The 19,049-nt window shown below is 45.2% G+C and overlaps 3 protein-coding genes across 3 annotated transcripts in view; 2 read left to right on the top strand and 1 right to left on the bottom strand.

The window, feature by feature from the left end:
- The window catches only part of PtA15_4A604 (uncharacterized protein), a gene marked incomplete at both ends in the record, with an annotated part of 28,896 nt that extends 20,844 nt beyond the window's left edge, over positions 1-8,052 (bottom strand). Inside the window, 4 exons of the mRNA XM_053168506.1 lie at positions 7,484-7,562; positions 7,665-7,743; positions 7,810-7,937; positions 8,011-8,052. Of these exons, the coding sequence (XP_053019708.1) occupies positions 7,484-7,562; positions 7,665-7,743; positions 7,810-7,937; positions 8,011-8,052 (328 nt within the window). The remainder of the gene's footprint in view (positions 1-7,483; positions 7,563-7,664; positions 7,744-7,809; positions 7,938-8,010) is intronic.
- A 5,409-nt stretch (positions 8,053-13,461) lies between these two features.
- PtA15_4A605 (uncharacterized protein) lies at positions 13,462-14,298 on the top strand (the record flags this gene model as incomplete). Its single annotated transcript, XM_053168507.1, has 3 exons — positions 13,462-13,639; positions 13,759-13,932; positions 14,048-14,298. 3 exons carry the CDS (start codon positions 13,462-13,464, stop codon positions 14,296-14,298), a joined length of 603 nt encoding a protein of 200 aa, XP_053019709.1.
- A 4,099-nt stretch (positions 14,299-18,397) lies between these two features.
- Positions 18,398-18,626, top strand: PtA15_4A606 (uncharacterized protein; the record flags this gene model as incomplete). Its single annotated transcript, XM_053168508.1, has 2 exons — positions 18,398-18,406; positions 18,441-18,626. 2 exons carry the CDS (start codon positions 18,398-18,400, stop codon positions 18,624-18,626), a joined length of 195 nt encoding a protein of 64 aa, XP_053019710.1.
- Positions 18,627-19,049: the final 423 nt, after the last annotated feature.

A 19,049-nucleotide genomic window follows, 5' to 3' on the forward strand; every position in this document is an offset into this window, starting at 1 on the left:
CCAGCTGCAAGCTTGTTCCCATCCTTCAGAGGCAGCCAAACTCAACCTCACAGAGTTAGCCGCTGCTCCTAAAGAGTCCTTCCAGTTATCACTTACTTTGTTTCTCATTGTGCAACCAAACGACTTGCTGTCAACAGTGGCAAATATAATTTGAGAGAGATCAATAGCTTGGGTCAAGTACTTGCAGGTGTCATAATTGCTGAATCACAACTGCCTCATTAAATCTGAGCAAACAATTGTATTGGTGAATCATATCCTACAACATGAGAAACACTATAGTGATTCTTTTGTTTGTTTAATGTAATGAGAATTTCATTGCATAAGCCATTGGGATTGGGATACATACTCTTTTGCTCTTTCTTGGCGGGGTTTTTATGGTACTGCTAAACAAAAAATGAAGCTATTTGAATAGCATCAATTTTCTATGTTAAATTTTCAGATTTGTGTAGGGAAGAACCTCCCTGTTTACAACATGTGGCAACTTTTCCCAGTAATTATACGAGGCACAATGGAGGACTTCTCATGGGCATTGAGAGACCTTTAGACGTGGCTGTAAATCCCAAATTAACTCAGTTATCAAAACAACAACCCACACAAAATAATATACTAAATCCTAGGCTTAAGAAATCAAGTATTTTTTGCCAAAAGTTAAAATTTGTGGTGTGTAAATTGAAATCAATAGGGGTTGCAGACCCAAGGGGAAGTCCTAAAATATCATGTAGAAACTATCCAATTTTGTACATAGTTTGTGCTGATAAATACCCACTTTTTGTTGTGATAGTTTGAAATCTGTTTGTTTTCTATCTCTTGTTGATTAGAGAAAAATTGTGGTTATTGCTGGTCAAATTTAATGGTATACTACCCAGAGCCTGAGTTTAAGACTTGCAAAAGTTGTCAGTTAGCAGAATGTTGAACTGAACAATTACTAAGATTACAAGAAAACAGAGGCCTGGGTGTTTTACCTTGGCTTTGCAGCGGCGGAGCCGCCTTGGCCTCTAGTTAAACTAAAAGTTGGCTTGGTATTATTGGGTTTAGATTTTTGGAATGTGGTAATGTTGCAGTCATTGAAATTGAAACCCATTTTCTTGGAAATGCGGGAATTAATTTGAATTTGGCTGATAAAAATGACAAAAAACTGTTTTAATAGGGTGAAAGTCTGAGTTAAGTCAAGGTTGGATTGCGGTGCCAATTCACTTTGGCCATATATCCTGTCCTCCTCACAAAAATGATCTAGTGAATTTTGTATTTTTTTGCTTTTCAAAATTCACATGTGCACATGCAAGTTAACCTTTTTGCACTTTGCTAATAGTCACCCTGATGTACGCGCGTACATTGAGGTGGAAATATCACAGGTTGGGCCTTTCACAGCCACATGAAAAGTAAAAATTTTGTTTTGAGACACCTATTGTCCCCCTGATGTACGCAAGTACATGAGGGGAAAAAAATCACAGGCTGGGCCTTTCACATCTCCATGGAAAGGACACACTGGTCATGGAGCCAAGAAAGGACTACATTCTGGATGAGTTCTGGATGAATTATAGATGAGTTCTGGATGATTTTTTGGCAAGTTATGGTTTATTTCAGGATGATTTCCAACTGATTTCCACACTGACTTCCAGTCTTGTTCATACCTATTCAATATTGCTTTACCAAAGGCCTCCAGCACAGTTATGGAAAAAAGTTACGGTAAGGCACTCCCTGGGGAGTGGGAACATATCTCCCCTGGTGGATTGAGGGGAGCAGTCCACAGGAGAAGCTCCGCGTCCACAAACTCTGGCCTTCATCTGCTCCCCCAAAGCCATCCAGCCACACGTCCAGACAATTGTCTCGGCCCGGAAAAAGGTTGAGGAGCAGATGTGGAGGATCCCCAACCAGGGCCTCGTCCAGTTTGTTAGTTTCTCAATAAGGCTACTTTTCATCTTATCTATTATGATTCGTGACGTATTCTCTAATCCAATAGTCCTCCGGTCCTGGTCGACGCTGCAATAATCAAACATCAAAAGCCCCAGGCTCAGAGCCCTCATTAGCTTACTTCAACTTGACCGCCAAACTTTCCGAACAAATTGGAGTACTAAGTGACTTTTCTTTTTTTTTGCCTCGTTGAACCATTTTGAAACTTACTATTATGGTGATGCAGAATAAACTGGATCATGTATATACAGAATGTTATTGAAAAATTGGAATAAGGAAGTCAAAGTCACCCTTACTTGCCTGTGCCCGCTTCTCCGTTGCTTTCCATAACTCATCCATCTCATATTTGACCACGCTGGCCGCATTGTCCTCGAAAGGCTTTCCGCCGGCCTCGACCGCGTAGACTACATCCTAAAGGCTATCGGCGCTTCCGCCGGCATTGCTCGGGCTTTTGAAGAGTTGAACCTTTTATCCAATCTGCATCCCCTTTTCTATTGAATTCTCAGTAGTAGCATACTTGTCAACCGGTCATGTAGTGATACTCATAGTTGTAAACCTAAATGAAACCTAATTGAATGTTAGTCTAAATAATAATCGTGTACCGCTTTCTATTTCTCTTTTCTTCATTCAGTTACTCATTTCTGTCTCAACTCATATCACACATCAGGTGTGCTTGCTAGTCGTCTCAACTCAGTCTTGTGTCGTGTTCCAACTAACTCGCTGGTCTTTATAAAGACTCTCTGCGCCTAGACGTTCTATATTTTCCTCACACTTCACCATCACCTTATCTCATCTTCCTTCACACCTTTTCCTCCTCTGGAAGACTGTCGTCCACACCAGCCCGCTGCTGGAGGGTCAAGTAAGAAGAGAAGAGGATGGGGCTCATACGCTCGCGTCCCGTCTGGGAAACCAACTACTACAGCCCCTGTATCCTCCTGTACGCCGGCTATCACCATCCTCCCCATCCCCTCTTTGTTGTCTGAGAAAAAGCGGCTGGTTGCCAAGCAAATGTCGCGAAAAAGCTAGCTTCTTTGCCGACTACTCGCGGCTTGCTCCGATGTCTCGGACATGGACAGTGAGCATCAGGAGCGGACGAGGATACGGTAGGAGGCCACTCTCAACACAGAATCCGGCCGGCATGAGCAAATCTAGCGTCGCCATCCTCAAAGCAGTTGATAGCCAACAAAGGGCTGTTGGTGTACAAAAATATGCTTTGAATCAGTGCCAAACACACCGCCTTGTCTCAAAAAAAAAAAGAAAGGGATGGAGGGGATCTGGACGAGGAGAAGAGGCGGGGGTGGGCAATATCGCGTGCAAACTGGCCAACTGACCCGTCAATCTCTTCCTTTCTTCCGCACCACCCCCACGAGCGCGGGCGGGAGAAGGACTGGGTATTTGTCTCAACTTTACTGTCAGGCATTCTTTCAATTGTTTCAACTTCAGGCACGCCCCGAACCTCCTGTCCCTCTTAATTTTCTTCCTTGGAGACTCTGTTTATCCTGATGAGCCAAGGAATAGAGAGCCTCACCACACTTGTCAATCCAATGAATTGCATGAGCTGATTAAAAAAAATTGGACAGTTATTGAGTGAGGATGAAGTCCTCTAATCATTGTGTGGGATTCTCAACTTCTGAGGAAGGAAAGTGGAAACAAAGAAGAGATGTGCACTCAGTATTGAGGCTTGAGACAAAAGGGGCAGTGAGGATATAGAGCTCACCAAATGCGGCTCAAGGGTGTGCGGAGTCAAAAATAGGAGAGGAACAATGGTTTGAAATTGCTTGTATCAGGCTAGAGTTACATATATAGACCAACTACAAGCGTTCAACATATGGTTGGCAAGAAAATGAATACAAGGATGTTGAATTGAAAAGATAAAAGAAATCAAAAGACATTCAACCTTTCACATCAGTAAACACACACACATTAGAGATCGCCGAGTGGACCCGGGTGCCCGTGGCGGGTGCGGGTACCTGCGGTCATTTTAGGCATATTTAGATACCCGGACTCGGACCCGGCACCCATAGGGCGGGTACCGGCGGTACCCGTGGCGGGTATCACGGGTACTGCCTACGATTCAACCCTCTAGCCGGTCTATGCCGGCTTCGAGGGTGGTGTAACCTCTTGATGACCGACACAGACCGGTCATCAAGGGTGTATATACCCTCTCAATGTCTGGTCTGTGCTGGACACCGAGAGGGCATACAGTCTTGATGACCGGCACAGACCGGACATCAAGAGGGTGTGTGCATACCCTCCCAATGTCTGGTCTTAGCCGGTCATCGAGAGTTTACACCACCCTCGAAGCCGGCATAGACCGTCATCGAGGGTGTATACATATACCCTCTCGGTGCCCGGTCTGGGCCGGATATCGAAAGGGTATGTCTGCGTGTGAATTCTTGATGTCTGGTCTGGGCCGGACATCGAGAGTGGATGCCCTCTCGGTGTCCAGCACATACCGGACATCAAGAGGGCATACATACACCCTCCCGATGTCCGCTGTGTGCCGGACATCGAGAGTGTATGCCCCCTTGGTGTCCAGCACATACCGGACATCGAGAGGGCATATCCCGCTGTCCGCTCTGTGCCGGACATCAAGAGTGTATGCCCTTGGCGTCCAGCATGTGCTGGACACCAAGAGGGTTAGGTTAGCGGGGGCCATGATCGCGCTGCAAAAGGTCGTCCGCGACTGCTCGTCTCCAGACCTTTTGCAGCGGGTACCTGGACGGGTACCCGCCATCCAAAATTTACATAAATACCCGGATCCGCACACGGCACCCGCGGGCGGGTACCCGCCAAGGGCTGGCGGGTACCCGCCCACGGATACCGGGTACCCCCCACGGGTACCCACGGGCAATCTCTAACACACATCAGAGGATAAGAGGTATCAAGAAAATTTTACTATCTTATCTTACCAGGGTACAAATACTACAAGGCAGGAAGATGCATACATGACCAATCATAACATACAGACCATTAGATATGAGAGAATATAGGTGAGACAGACTAGGATCTGAGGAAATCTTGAAATGGGGTGAGCAAGGACAGGCAGAAGGCAGAAAAAGGAGGCAGAGGCCAAAAACTCAACAGATTGTTTGTGAAATCAAATCCATTGACATGGCAAAAACATCCAAGCGGGTGGATAAATTTGGATAATTTAGCTTGAATGAGCAGGATGAATTGGTTTGACCCTAATTGGTCAGAGTCATGTTTGGAAGAGAAGTGGAAAGACTGTTAAGTGTGTTGTTGGGCCAAACTGAATGGAAGTTCCAGGCTGGTGGTGTTGGGGGAAGTGGAGCAGGGGGGGGGTGGCACTGCCGAACGGGTTTTATTGGTTACAACCCCCCACAATAAGGTCAACAGGGGGTGACCAATTTAATATCAGTCTCCCAGACCAAAATGATGTTGACAGGGCCCACCAATGCACTATCCCTTTGCTTTAAGGTATTTGTGGGCCGGGGTTGCAACCAAAACAACCCCCTTTTTAGTGTGGGAGACAGATGGAGGGAGAGGGGGGGGGGGGGGGGTTCCATGGCAGGGGTTTAGAAGTATAAACCTGAAATTGCTGTGGCGTAGCCGCCTTGAACTGCTTAATAACTATCCTCAATTGCTCAATTGACCTGAGGCTGATCTCCTCAAATGACAAGTGGTGCTCAATTGACAAAAGTTCAATTATTTTCTTCCAGAAATAGAATATTGCCACTCCTGATGTGTGAAGGGAAACATGAAATTCTATGTGATTGAATTTGTGATCATTTTTGTAATTTTATTTTCCAGAGCAAGGGCAGTCCTGAACAGTATACTTTATTCCATTGCTTAAAATATGATTGCTGTTGATTTAGGAATTATTTTCTGCAGTGGGATTCAGATTTCATGCCATGAGAGGCTTACATCCTGCAGCGGCGTAGCCACTTTGGCCTCTAGTGTTGATCAATTTCTCTATGTGCAAGGGGTTTCACACAACATAAATGTGACTAGCTGGGGCTTTAATGGCTTTCTGACCAGTTTTTAATTGTCATGGAGTTGTGAAAGGCCCCTCTGGTGATCTGTCACCACAATGTACGCGCGTACACAAAGGTGACATTGTAAAAATGGAAAACAGCTCACATGCATGTGCATGGAGACATTGAAAAACAAAAAACCATAAAAACAAATCACAATCTTATATGTGTTAAGAATCCAGGTTGTCTAGCTGAACAACAAAACTCCAAGCTTGACTTGACACATACTTTCACCTTATTTTCATCCTTTTTTTGGCTCAATTATAGATGATACCTGCCTTTATTTAGGGAAATATGACAATTCAGGTGGGCCTTTTACATCATTCTAACCGGTGTGTATGTGTTGTTGATCTGAAAGAGGCCCAGCCTACAATTTGTAACAACATTTTACAAGCGCACATGAGGGAGAAATTAGCAAAGTGAAAACAGTGAACACCCTCATGAGCATGTGAATAATATGAATTGAATCCCAAGAAATCATCACAATCAACAAACAGGTCAAATTGAGTTATGATTTAATTGCGGCCAGTGTGTCTTGGTTGTTTCAGCTGTGTTCTGATTGAGTTCCAGTTGAGTTCTGCATGAATTCTTGATGATTTATGGATGAATCCAGGATCAGTTTCAGAACGGTTGTGGATGAGTTCAAGCATTGTTCATTATTTCTTACACTAATTTCACCAAAAGCATCCAGCACAGTTCCGGAAAAAGGGTACGGTATGGCACTCTCTGGAGAGTGCGCCAAAATCACCCCTGGTGACTTTTATATAGAAAAATCATCATCCTTATCTTCAAATACTGAAAATTAACAATCTTATGGCCCCAAGGGGGGCATGAATCCTTCCATCCCTTCATCATTTCATCCATTTGAACGTATAACTCATCCTCTTTTCTATCCGTCTTAGAATATCAACCTCAAACCAGATAAACCATAAGAAGAGACATCACCCAACCTCATTGAAAATATGTAGAACACTAACAAATCAACTAGGAAAACTCAGGCTGCTCATGCCACATCCTTCTGAATATAATTGGACAATTTTTCACATCTGTTTTTCTCCAAGAATTTGCCATTTGTATGCCATGAGATTGTGAGTTTGTGGTAAACATATCATTGTAATTTCTGGAAGAAATTGAAAAGGACAGTAGATAAAATGGGCTAGAAAAGATTTCATTCAACATAAGTGTCAAAGATTTCATTCAACATCAGTGTCAACCAGGGTTTTAGTTTTGAAGCATTGCACATCTTGCCCAGTAGACATGAATGCGCTAGGTGGGCACCAAACAAAAACCAGCCCTTTTAAATTTATTGCCAGGTAAAAATGACACATTCAAAACCAGCTTACTATAGGAGCATTTGTTTGAGTTGAAGTTGATTGTGCATGAAAGGGGATGAAAATTCACGATTGGGAATTCCATACTCCTCCTCTAACTTGATGCATCTTGCAATGGAAGATTTGAGGTGAGACAAAATCAGCTAATCAAGAAATAAATCCAAGGAGATCAGTTCTCCTTTTCAAAGCACTGAATGTAGAATCTTCTTTTCAAAGCACTGTGAATTTAGAAATCATACTTACTGGCCACTATGATGCAATTGGCCAAGTTGCAGACCTGATGTGCAGTAAGGGCCGGGATGAACACAGCTTCACCAGGGCCCTAGATCTCACAAAAACATGGTGTCAGATGATGGCTTCTCTTTGTTCTCTTTGTAGGCTGGAAAAGGGGATAGACACACCCTGGGAGCAACAAATTACTAACCTGCTTGACCTCCCAGCCCTTCACACCATGTTTCTCCCTCAATGAATGCCTCATATCAGGATCTAAAAAGGTGCTTGAACTGCAGTTTTGAAATCACTTGTCAACAAAAGCAGCAAGCAAGGAGAGTAAGAATAAGTAAACAAACATGTGGATTGGATCATTCCTCCTGCGTTTGGCATCCTCAACTGTGATACTATTCTCCTTGGCTTGATGTGTGTACAGAAATTCTCGTAGAGCATTAGAATCATTGGCATGATAAAGATGCCAGACAGCCTGTATATGTAATTGTGTTAATATGTGTCACACACTTTCAGAGGCCTCTGGGAGAATAGAAAAGGACCTACACAAATTTCTCCATGCCGTGCATAAGTCTGGATGTTGACTGCATCTAGGTATATGAGATTATGACAAAGACATTAGCTTGATCATGTAGGCAAAGGTTTTTTTTTGGGGCAGGCTAAATGCACACCAAAAAATTACTTCATCCACTCCAAAAATGGAGTGAACAGTAGTCCACTCCAACTTTCATTGGAGTGAACCATAGTCTACTCCAAATTTTGTTGGAGTGAACAAAATTACACTCCAAAAAAGCCTGTTTTTTGGAGTGTAACCATGATGCACTCCAAAAATTTTGGAGTAAACCCAATTCCACTCCAAAAATATTTTTTCCAAGCAACATTTTTTTCATTTTTTATTTTGGAGTGCACAGATGTTCATTCCAAATTTATTGGAGTGGATTAAGGGCCTGTACCATAGAGCATGAAAATTGAAATTTTCCAAATTTATTTGCCTCAAAATTTCTTGGGACAAAAACTGAGCCTGGCCAAAATGTAGGCTTGAGCCCAAATGTGAAGAATTTCAACTTTTGAATCCTCCGCTAGTTTTCAATTTTTGTGTACAGGGCAAAAAAAGTTGAAGTTTTCTAAAATTGAGGCCCATGGTACAGGCCCTAAGGTTTCTCAAATTTAAAAAAATGCAATTTTAAATCTGTACAATTGAAACTTGCATGTAATTTTGAAAAATGTATATTCCAAGTTCTTGGGGTGGAGTACCAGGAAAACCTTAGGGCAGTAGCAAGGGTGAAAGCGCTGCGCTTCAAAAAGCGCAGCGCAGCGTGAAGCGCAGCGGTTTTTGTGGCCGCTGCGCTGCGCTGAAAGTAGCGGCCCCGCCCGCTGCGCTACCGCTTTTTGGGTCTGGCAAGAAGCAGGGACCCGCTACTTTCAGCGGTAGCGCAGCGGAACCTTCGCTGCGCTACCGCTTTTTGAGCTGGCCGCGTAGCGCTCCCCCGCTGCCAGCCAAAAAAGCGCAGCGCAGCGCAAAGCGCAGCTGTTTTGGTGGCCGCTGCGCGGCGCTGAAAGGAGTGGCCCCGCCCGCTGCGCTACCGCTTTTTGGGTCGGGAAAAAAGCGGGGCCCCGCTATTTTCAGCGGTAGCGCAGCGGGACGGGCGCTGCGCTACCGCTTTTTGGGCTGACCGCGCAGCGGTTCCCCGCTGCGCTGCGCTAAAAGACCGCTTTTTTGTAGCGCAGCGCAGCGTTTCAGCCTTGGAAGTAGTAGGCAGGTGACATGAACCAACCAAATTTAATCCCCTTTAATTTATTTCTGGTTCAGGTTTTAGTCATTGTAGAAACTGAAAACATTTTACATACATAATTTTTGATGTATTTTAAATACACATATGATGCTGACATAAGGTTTGATTCCTCTTTAAGAACCCTGACTTATTTTACTGCAATACTGTTGAAAACCACTCCAATAAATTTGGAGTAAAAATCTGTGCACTCCAAAAAAATGAATCATTTTACCTTGGAGAAAATATTTTTGGAGTGGAATTGGGTTTACTCCAAACTTTTTGGAGTGCATCATGGCTACACTCCAAAAAACATGCTTTTTTGGAGTGTAATTTTGTTCACTCCAACAAAATTTGGAGTAGACTATGGTTCACTCCAATGAAAGTTGGAGTGGACTACTGTTCACTCCATTTTTGGAGTGGATGTAGTAATTTTTTGGTGTGGATTTAGCCTGCCCCCTTTTTTTTTGTGGAGGGGGGGGGGAGGGGCAGAAAAAAATGCTTACCAGATGTATCCATATGAAGACTAGAGGAATTCATGAGAATGAAATCAGTTTCCATTGAAGTGAGACAGGAGCAAGATGGATACAAACACAGTTGAGCCATGAGATACAGCTTTGTCAGTCGGGCTACTACAAGAAGTTAGAGCCCGGCTAACTATTTGTATTATATGTACATAGTCACACTAAAAAGAGTAAAGACAAAAACAATATACAATACCTTTTTGTATCATTAGTAGCAGCACAGAGCGCCGCGCATAAAAGAGAAAAATACATTTATTATTGAATATTAAGTGCTGTGCAGAGCGCTGCTCAAAATAATATTCATTATGCATCCCCTTGACTGCAGAATAGAGTTGAGGAGACATTGACAGAACTCCTGCCGGAAGAATCGGCCAGAGAAGGAACATATCTATGTTCAAAACCCGTTCTCAGGCCAAGAGAATGGGTTTGCAATTCTTGAACTAAACAAACAAAAATTGAAAGTTTGATTGGAAACGGCTGGAGGAGAGTAGCAAAGAAGTAAACTACTGCTTCTACCCTGGCCAAAGATGAACAACCAAAAAACAACACAAGGAGTAGAACTCTTTGTCAGACCGAGGAAGAGCACCACTTGTTGTTGAGTAAGATGAACAGGAGTGATGTGAATAGAACATATGATCACTCCTGTCAGAACCAGTCTTTCCCGCGGCCAAGAAGCCGCAAGGAATTTGCAAAACAAAAAGGTGACCCCACCAGTCACAGCAAGATCACATAAAGGGAGGCTTTTGAGTGAGTAAAAGCCTCCGCAGATTCATACCAACCACTTTGTCGCCATACCAGCCCCGCCCTAGTCTACCCAACCAGTTCGCCTGCCTGTTATTGCTCTGATTTTGGTTCATTGAGTCATCTGTTGTCTTTTTTTGCGGACCCTCCTCACAAGTAAGTCTGCTATTTCCTTTTTCTACCATGATTATATTCCAAATCCTCCTCCTGGGAACGTTTTCTACGTTCTAAATACCCCCTTAACTGGGCCCCAGACGTCACAGGCTTTAAAAAACCTCTGCGCACCCGTGCGCAGATCCTGTAAGACTTTCAGAGGGCACTCAAACACCCCAGGCGCTCCTGGCCCCTCCGTTAAACCCCTTTTTGTTTTCATCAAAATAAATTTAAAGTTATCTTTCACCTTTTTACCGCGCGCACCACTGCACCGCTGCGCAGTCGCTGGTGTAGCTAGAGGAGTACATATACTCTTGGCATCACCACGCCTGACAAGCTTTATCAGAGTTTTTCATAGCTATGTACATCTATTTCACACAAGATGTGTTAGCTTTTGGGTGACATAAGTGGAGTTGGAAATTGGACTAACCTTTGGTCCGCTATTTTGTATCACCATATGTTTTTTGAAAAATATGATGAGTGTGTGAGTAGATGGGAAGGAAATGGTAAAAGAATACTAGGTTGTCTGCAGAAAAAAAAATCAACTCAACAGATCAGGTGTATTGGCATTCACGGGAAAGTGTGCAGCAATATTACGGATTCCATTGCGCATGGTGAAATCTGGCATGGGTACTGCTTGTTGAAAGTCATTGAAGAGTGGTTTGAATTCTGACTTGAAGTTGGCTTCTGGCGGCCAATCCTTGAGCTTCCATGCAACCTGATTTTTGTTGGGTGCCTTTACAAATTCTCTGAAGAAATTTTTCACCATCCACTCCTCCGGTGCTTGGGAAGCCAAGTTAGAATTTATCACCTGGCAACCTTCATCACCATGAAGACAAGAAAAATAAGAAGGTTCCCATTTAATCTTCAACCGCTTTTCCATTCCAGTGACCACAATTATGTGGCCAGCTGACCATTAAAAATGGAATATATTGGGATTGTGGTCCAGCACGTCGGCATTGATTTTGATATAAGACTCGCTATGCCCACCTGGGGGGGTATACAAGAATTTCTTGAGATCCTCTGTTACCAAATACAAATTTGTTGTTGGAGTCAAAGTGGAATCAGGCAAGCTAGGACTTGATTGAGCTGAGACAAGATTGAGCATTTGTTTGCGTAAGGCAATCAATTTGTTGTGAGTGATGTGCGCTACCTTGATATGAACATCTGCTGAGTGAGTCTTGTATGGTTTTGTACAAGTCCTAAGTCGTTTCATCCAATTATTTTGGTGATCAGATTTGAAATTGCGTGCTGCAAACATCAATTTGAAGCATGAAGCTGGCTTGGAGCTGAATTCCGTTGGAAATTTTGCATGTTGGTATGTAAGTCAAGTGTTGTGGGGAGGTAAATTGGGAAATGTTGATGCACCAACATATTCCTTGGGTGAATTCTTTGGAGAAATCCAATGCCTGATGAGTTTGAAGGCGCAACTGTCTGACTTTTTCCAAATACATCCCAAGGACCAGTATGGGCCCAAATCGGCTGGGAGTGCGGCACAAGTCTTGGTTTACAATTGAAATGAGAGGTGAAGTGGTAGGTTACCGGCTTGATCCGCAAGTACCTCCAGTGTTGAGAGTATTTTGTTGCCTGAGGATAGGAAACAAGGGGGGGAAATCAACAAAATTGTTAGTTGTCATGAAGAATTGGAAAGAAAAAGAAATATTGCAATCACACCTGATATTTTTCAACTGTTTGGTGCTTGAGATTGGAAACATCACTGCTTCTCTTTTTTGGCTGTTTTCATTTCCACGTTTCATCAAGGCCTGGAGAAATCAGATGTAAGTTTGGAGATGTGGCAAAGATATGGTTCGTGGCAGGGTTGATTGGGGTTGTGTGCCAAAGCACACTCCGTAATAGGAGTGTGCCAAAGCACACTCCGTAATAGGAGTGTGCCAAAGCACACTCCGTAATAGGAGTGTGCCAAAGCACACTCCGTAATAGGAGTGTGCCAAAGCACACTCCGTAATAGGAGTGTGCCAAAGCACACTCCGTAATAGGAGTGTGCCAAAGCACACTCCGTAATAGGAGTGTGCCAAAGCACACTCCGTAATAGGAGTGTGCCAAAGCACACTCCGTAATAGGAGTGTGCCAAAGCACACTCCGTAATAGGAGTGTGCCAAAGCACACTCCGTAATAGGAGTGTGCCAAAGCACACTCCGTAATAGGAGTGTGCCAAAGCACACTCCGTAATAGGAGTGTGCCAAAGCACACTCCGTAATAGGAGTGTGCCAAAGCACACTCCGTAATAGGAGTGTGCCAAAGCACACTCCGTAATAGGAGTGTGCCAAAGCACACTCCGTAATAGGAGTGTGCCAAAGCACACTCCGTAATAGGAGTGTGCCAAAGCACACTCCGTAATAGGAGTGTGCCAAAGCACACTCCGTAATAGGAGTGTGCCAAAGCACACTCCGTAATAGGAGTGTGCCAAAGCACACTCCGTAATAGGAGATTCTGCCCTTGCAAGCCCGCATCTCCCGTCCATAGCATTTGCTGAGACCAGTATTTCTCTTCGCCACCACAGCCACCCCATGTCCCAAATACAATCACATACGCCCAAGCCCCATGGCCCTTGGGGTTATAACCTACGCAACACGCCCACGCGCAGGTATCCCACCTCATCCACACAACCTGACAGCAAGACAACCTCAAACGCAGTCCCTTCTTGCACGCGTTGCGTACATGTACCTATTTCAAGTGTAGACCAGTTGCAACTTGTTCCCTGCACACACACTTTCTTCTGCACCAGCTGCTGCCCTTTTCCCGCCCACACCATCTCCCCTCACTTCACCCTTATTACATACAACTACAGAAAATGGATTTGGCTAACACTAGTCTCACTACCATCACTACCACCCGTACAGCTTCCACTTCCACTTGCCAAGCCACCGCCAATCCCGTTGACCATCCCCCAGCGAAACGGACCAAGGTTACCCCCACTGACCCTGCCGAGCCCAAGCCTAAACAAGGACGCGGTAGACCCAGCAAGGATGGTCAACCCTGCAAAGTTGGTGGATCAAAGCTGGCAGACAAGCAGCAAAAGCTCCAACCGTCGCCAACTCCAAAGAACACCATGAATCTCGCACTTCCTGCCTTTCCCCTGCTACTCAAGCGCTCTTGGTGGCCGCACTTGCCATCCAATTGCTGTCCTCGTCGGCACCTGCCATCCGAACGCCCTCGCTGTCTCCACCTAGACCGCCGCCCACCACGCCTCTCACTGCAGGAGAGGCCTCAGAGGCTTTTGGCTTCATCCAGATGTTGCACTTGCACCGGTCATTTATGGACGGTATGCTACACAAGGTATGACGTGGTTTCTCTCCAGCTACAGGTATGATGTCAGCTGATTGACATACTTCATTTGCATATACAGTTATTTGCTTCTTTTGCCGCGCGCGCCCCAGCTGCTCCGGAAGTCCAGATTGATGGGTTCATTTTGGGGCACCTGGAGTTGTCCAACCTCTTCTCCCGCCACGCGGGCCACTTCGCCTCCACCCATATTGCGCAGATGGGGTCTGACCAACTCCTTGAGAACATGATGGCGATGCGACGCACCTCTACTGATCCGGATAGCCCAACGCTGGGTACCCTATTCCTTGCCCTGCAGGACTCATCTAGCTTTGGAGATTGCATGGCGGAAATTGAACAACTCTGACATGAATTTCACGATGCTGACTCCATCTCATTCAGACATCCCTGCCATTTTTCTCCCCACCTCTGTCAAACCATATTTGCCCGACTCCCTTGACCTCCCGAGGATCTGGAACTAATCTGTCGAGCTGCCAAACAAAGCCCAAACTAGGTTTCAGGCAATGCTCAACAGTTTTGTCAACCCTCAGCCGACTCAGCGAAAGGACAGGGCAAAGGTTGTCAACAAGGCCCTCTTTGCCGGATCCACCCCAACTGCTTGAGAAAAGCTCTCCAAGCTTTCCGCGACAAGTTCGGCCAGACTCAGAAGATTGTATCTCTCTTTTGAAAATTTGGAGCTTCCGGCAAAGAAGTCTTGAGCTTCTTCACGGGAATCAGCAAGAGAACACCATTCCAACTTCTTGCCTCATTCATACTCTTTGGTAAGTCTGGTTTTTTCTCTTCTTTCTGCGCCAATAACTAACATGATCTGAAAACAGGTGTCTGTGGCTTTCAGCCTTAGAGTCAACACAGCTGACCTAAAAGCTGCCTTTTCTACCTTTTTACATATGAATCACTTCATATCTTTTTCATCTTAAGAGATAACCTTGTTTTGACTTCATATTGTGTTTCTCCATGCAATTTTAACCTTAGTTACATCTTACCATTTGTTTGTAACTCTACTCCTTCCCTGAGTTCTTGAGTTGTGGCACGCATGCACAGTTGTGACGTGTAAGCGCTACCAGGCGCGCCAAACCACATTCACATATGTAATTACATAAGCAAACTGTGAAAATTTTTGAAGTCAGTATCCTCCTTGCCTGAGGAGGATCTACAGACTTCAGCACACCAGAACCACACCCCAGATAACCCTAGGATAACCACCAAAGAGATTACCACGCTCCCAGTATACCTACCTTCACAGGCGCCTAGGATATTGACAGTAAGTAACCTCTTTCACTGAACCTTGTTTATCTCAGAGGTAAAACTCTGTGTCTGCTTGATTGCTCTTCTTTTGCTGGCCTTTGCCCCATCTTTGATCACAGGTCTTTACCTGTTTTGATATCATCAACCAAAGGATTTTGCTGATTTATATCCTTCTTTTCCTGTGGTTTTTGTAAGAAACAAACCACATAGGTTTCACTTTAAAGAACCTTGACTATCCAGAAGGAAGCTAAAAGATTGTGGCTGGATTAAACTTGTCTAATCCAGAAGCCCTCCACGTTTGTTTGGTGAGAGGAGGCTGTAGCACTCTCTAGCACAGCTTGGCAGCACTCCCTTAAGGAGGTAGCATTGCCAGTGGAAGTTAGTAGTCACCAGAATTTTCAAGACTCAGGCTTGGTCTCCGAGCTCAGGAAGCGCAAGGACATGAACCCTAACCCCACAAGGGGGATTGGCGAGTCTGCGCAACCCACAGGCTCATGCATATGCATGCAGCTCTCAGGCAGTTGGTTCAAGCGGAAAGCTGAAACCCTGCTCTTCTATTTTTCAGCCACGTCATCAACAGACGAAGTGCCCAAGCAACCCAAGCAAACCCAAACACCAATCAGGTAAGCAGGGATGCTGGGTTCGTCTCAGCTAGGACAGTTAGACTGACAGGATCTTCACTCCTATCACAGTGGAATAACGTCCAACGCCAGCGCAGACCGTAACGGTTCCAGACTCAGCGACAGGATCACTACCCACTCCAAAGGAGGTAAGTCCTGCGCTGCAGTTCCTAACTTAGGGTTGTCAGAGGCTGACTGTTGGCTTTTTTGCACAGCAGATACTGACAGCTCCCGCACCCTCCTAGCTCGGATTGGCTAGTGTTGAGCGCAACGCCGCCTGAGTTGATGTAAGAGGAACTTTCTCTTAATAGCTCCGTCATTGGAAGTCAAATCACTGCCGTCGAACGCAGTTGCCACTCAATCTATCAGACGTACTCGTCATCATCGCCACTGTGCGACTTAAGCTGCCTAGCAGTTATTTTTACTTTTATCATCTATACCAAGGACGGCCACCAATCCGCTCTTAGGTACAAAATTGTTTTTCTTTATTTCTCATGTCTCTGTGTTTGTCAGATAGACCACTCTCTGAGAAATAAAAAACACTCTTAGTTCTGTGAAACTTTTCAGATTTACAGTCTCGATTGCAGAACCCAACAATCTCATTCTCACGAATCAAGAGCGGATCCCTATGGCCGGAACACGTCAGAACCCTGCAAGCACATCCACATCAGTCCCGGATATCGAGGAAACTACTGAAGGCCTCCACATCAATCAATCCCAGTTTATTGATCGGAAGTTGGTTGAATTCGGCTTTGATAAGCTCCACCAAGCTTCCTGCCCGCTAAACCCAAAGGCTTACTTAAAGAAGGCCACTCAGCAAGAGCTAGCGGACTTCCGCAAAACAAGCGTGAACTATTGTGCCCTCATAGGTTCACTCAATTACCTTAGTGTCTTGACCCAACCCCAAATCGCCTACGCAGTTAGCTCACTCTTGCAATACCTCAAAAAACCCCGGTATGCAACACGACCACGCAGCTGTCCAGGTGTATTGCTATCTCTCCGGCACCAGAACGCTTGGCCTAATGTATCACAAAAACAGTGATCCCGCAATCAGAGCATTTGTTGACGCGGACTGGGGAATTGTCCTGATACCAGGCGCTCATCAACGGATTTTGCAATCATGGCGGGAACGCATCTGCTTGCCCGGAAGTCTTCAACGCAGGCTACAGTGTCCTTGTCAACAACTGAGGCGGAGTATAAAGCCCTTTCCGATCTTAGCAGAGAGCTAGCTTGGCTATCGAATCTCATCTCAGAATTGAAAATCCGCAACAACCCGCAAGACATTCAAGTCACGGTGGACAACAGAGGCGCTATTGACTTGGCCAAGAGCGAAACGTCACAAAACAGTTTTTGCACAAAACACATGGCGATAAGGCTTCACTTTTTTTGAGAACTTGTAGTCCGTCGCTTAATCCAACTGAGCTACATACGCTCTGAAGCAAATGCGGCCAATTTCTTAACCAAATCGGTGGGCCGAGTTGCAGAGCACAGGAAGTCATCGGCATCAAACCGTCTTCCGAAATTGCTCCAAACCTCCCGGCTTGAAGCACAGTGGGCTGTCAAGACTCAGGCTTGGTCTCCCAGCTCAGGAAGCGCAAGGACATGAACCCTAACCCCACAAGGGGGATCTGTGAGTCCGCGCAATCCACAGGCTCATGCATATGCATGCAGCTCTCATGCAGTTGGTTCAAGCGGAAAGCTGAAACCCTGCTCTTCTATTTTTCAGCCACGTCATCAACAGACGAAGTGCCCAAGCAACCCAAGCAAACCCAAACACCAATCAGGTAAGCAGGGATGCTGGGTTCGTCTCAGCTAGGACAGTTAGACTGACAGGATCTTCACTCCTATCACAGTGGAATAACGTCCAACGCCAGCGCAGACCGTAACGGTTCCAGACTCAGCGACAGGATCACTACCCACTCCAAAGGAGGTAAGTCCTGCGCTGCAGTTCCTAACTTAGGGTTGTCAGAGGCTGACTGTTGGCTTTTTTGCACAGCAGATACTGACAGCTCCCGCACCCTCCTAGCTCGGATCGGCTAGTGTTGAGCGCAACGCCGCCTGAGTTGATGTAAGAGGAACTTTCTCTTAATAGCTCCGTCATTGGAAGTCAAATCACTGCCGTCGAACGCAGTTGCCACTCAATCTATCAGACGTACTTGTCATCATCGCCACTGTGCGACTTAAGCTGCCTAGCAGTTATTTTTACTTTTATCATCTATACCAAGGACGGCCACCAATCCGCTCTTAGGTACAAAATTGTTTTTCTTTATTTCTCATGTCTCTGTGTTTTTCAGATAGACCACTCTCTGAGCAATAAAAAACACTCTTAGTTCTGTGAAACTTTTCAAGAATAACCTTGAATATCTGCTTATCTTGAATCTGCTCAGTTTCTCTCTATCTCTTATATTAGTATTTTCTTTATCCAAAGAAATCCAAATATTTCCCCCCATTTTCTTGTGTCCTGCTGTCACTATAGAGACTCAGGCTCGCAGTGTCCTGGTCACTTCCCCTGTGAACAATCCAGCAACTTTTCTCCTGGGCATTTGCCTTGCAGTTGATCTGGTAAATTTTTGAGGCGCTATGCCACTTGTACCCTTCTGGTGCCGACTCCAAGCGCTGATAGTCAACAGCATGGAAGAAGCCGCTCCCCCCCCCTATCAACGAGCTGGCTATGGCCATCAAACTTGACTTCCTCTCTGCCCTATCTTCAAATGATATCCCGGCAGTCCCCTGGGTTGACTTCCAGGCGGACCTTGTGAAGCCAAGCAAGGTATTGTCTTGGGAAGAACTCAAGAGGGAATCCCCCTGAACTTTTTTTGTTTTCCTATTTCCCAAATTCTTGTTCTTGTTTGTTTTTTGTGTTTTGTCTCTTCTCACTCTAATACAAAATCAATGAATCTATGCAATCCAAATTTCCAATTATGCCCCAATTAAAACACCACTCACACTTCACACTGCATGATGGGCCCCATGTAGTGTGAAGTTCTGTATGACATACAGAGATTCTCTCATGCAAAGTTTCTTGGGACAGCTTGCTGTGTGAAATTGCCAGGACCACTGTGACAAAGCACACTCTGTAATAGGAGTGTGCCAAAGCACACTCTGTAATAGGAGTGTGCCAAAGCACACTCCGTAATATGAGTGTGCCAAAGCACACTCCGTAATAGGAGTGTGCCAAAGCACACTCCGTAATAGGAGTGTGCCAAAGCACACTCCGTAATAGGAGTGTGCC

Source organism: Puccinia triticina, chromosome 4A (assembly GCF_026914185.1).
Source record: "Puccinia triticina chromosome 4A, complete sequence".
NCBI classification, from domain to species: domain Eukaryota; kingdom Fungi; phylum Basidiomycota; class Pucciniomycetes; order Pucciniales; family Pucciniaceae; genus Puccinia; species Puccinia triticina.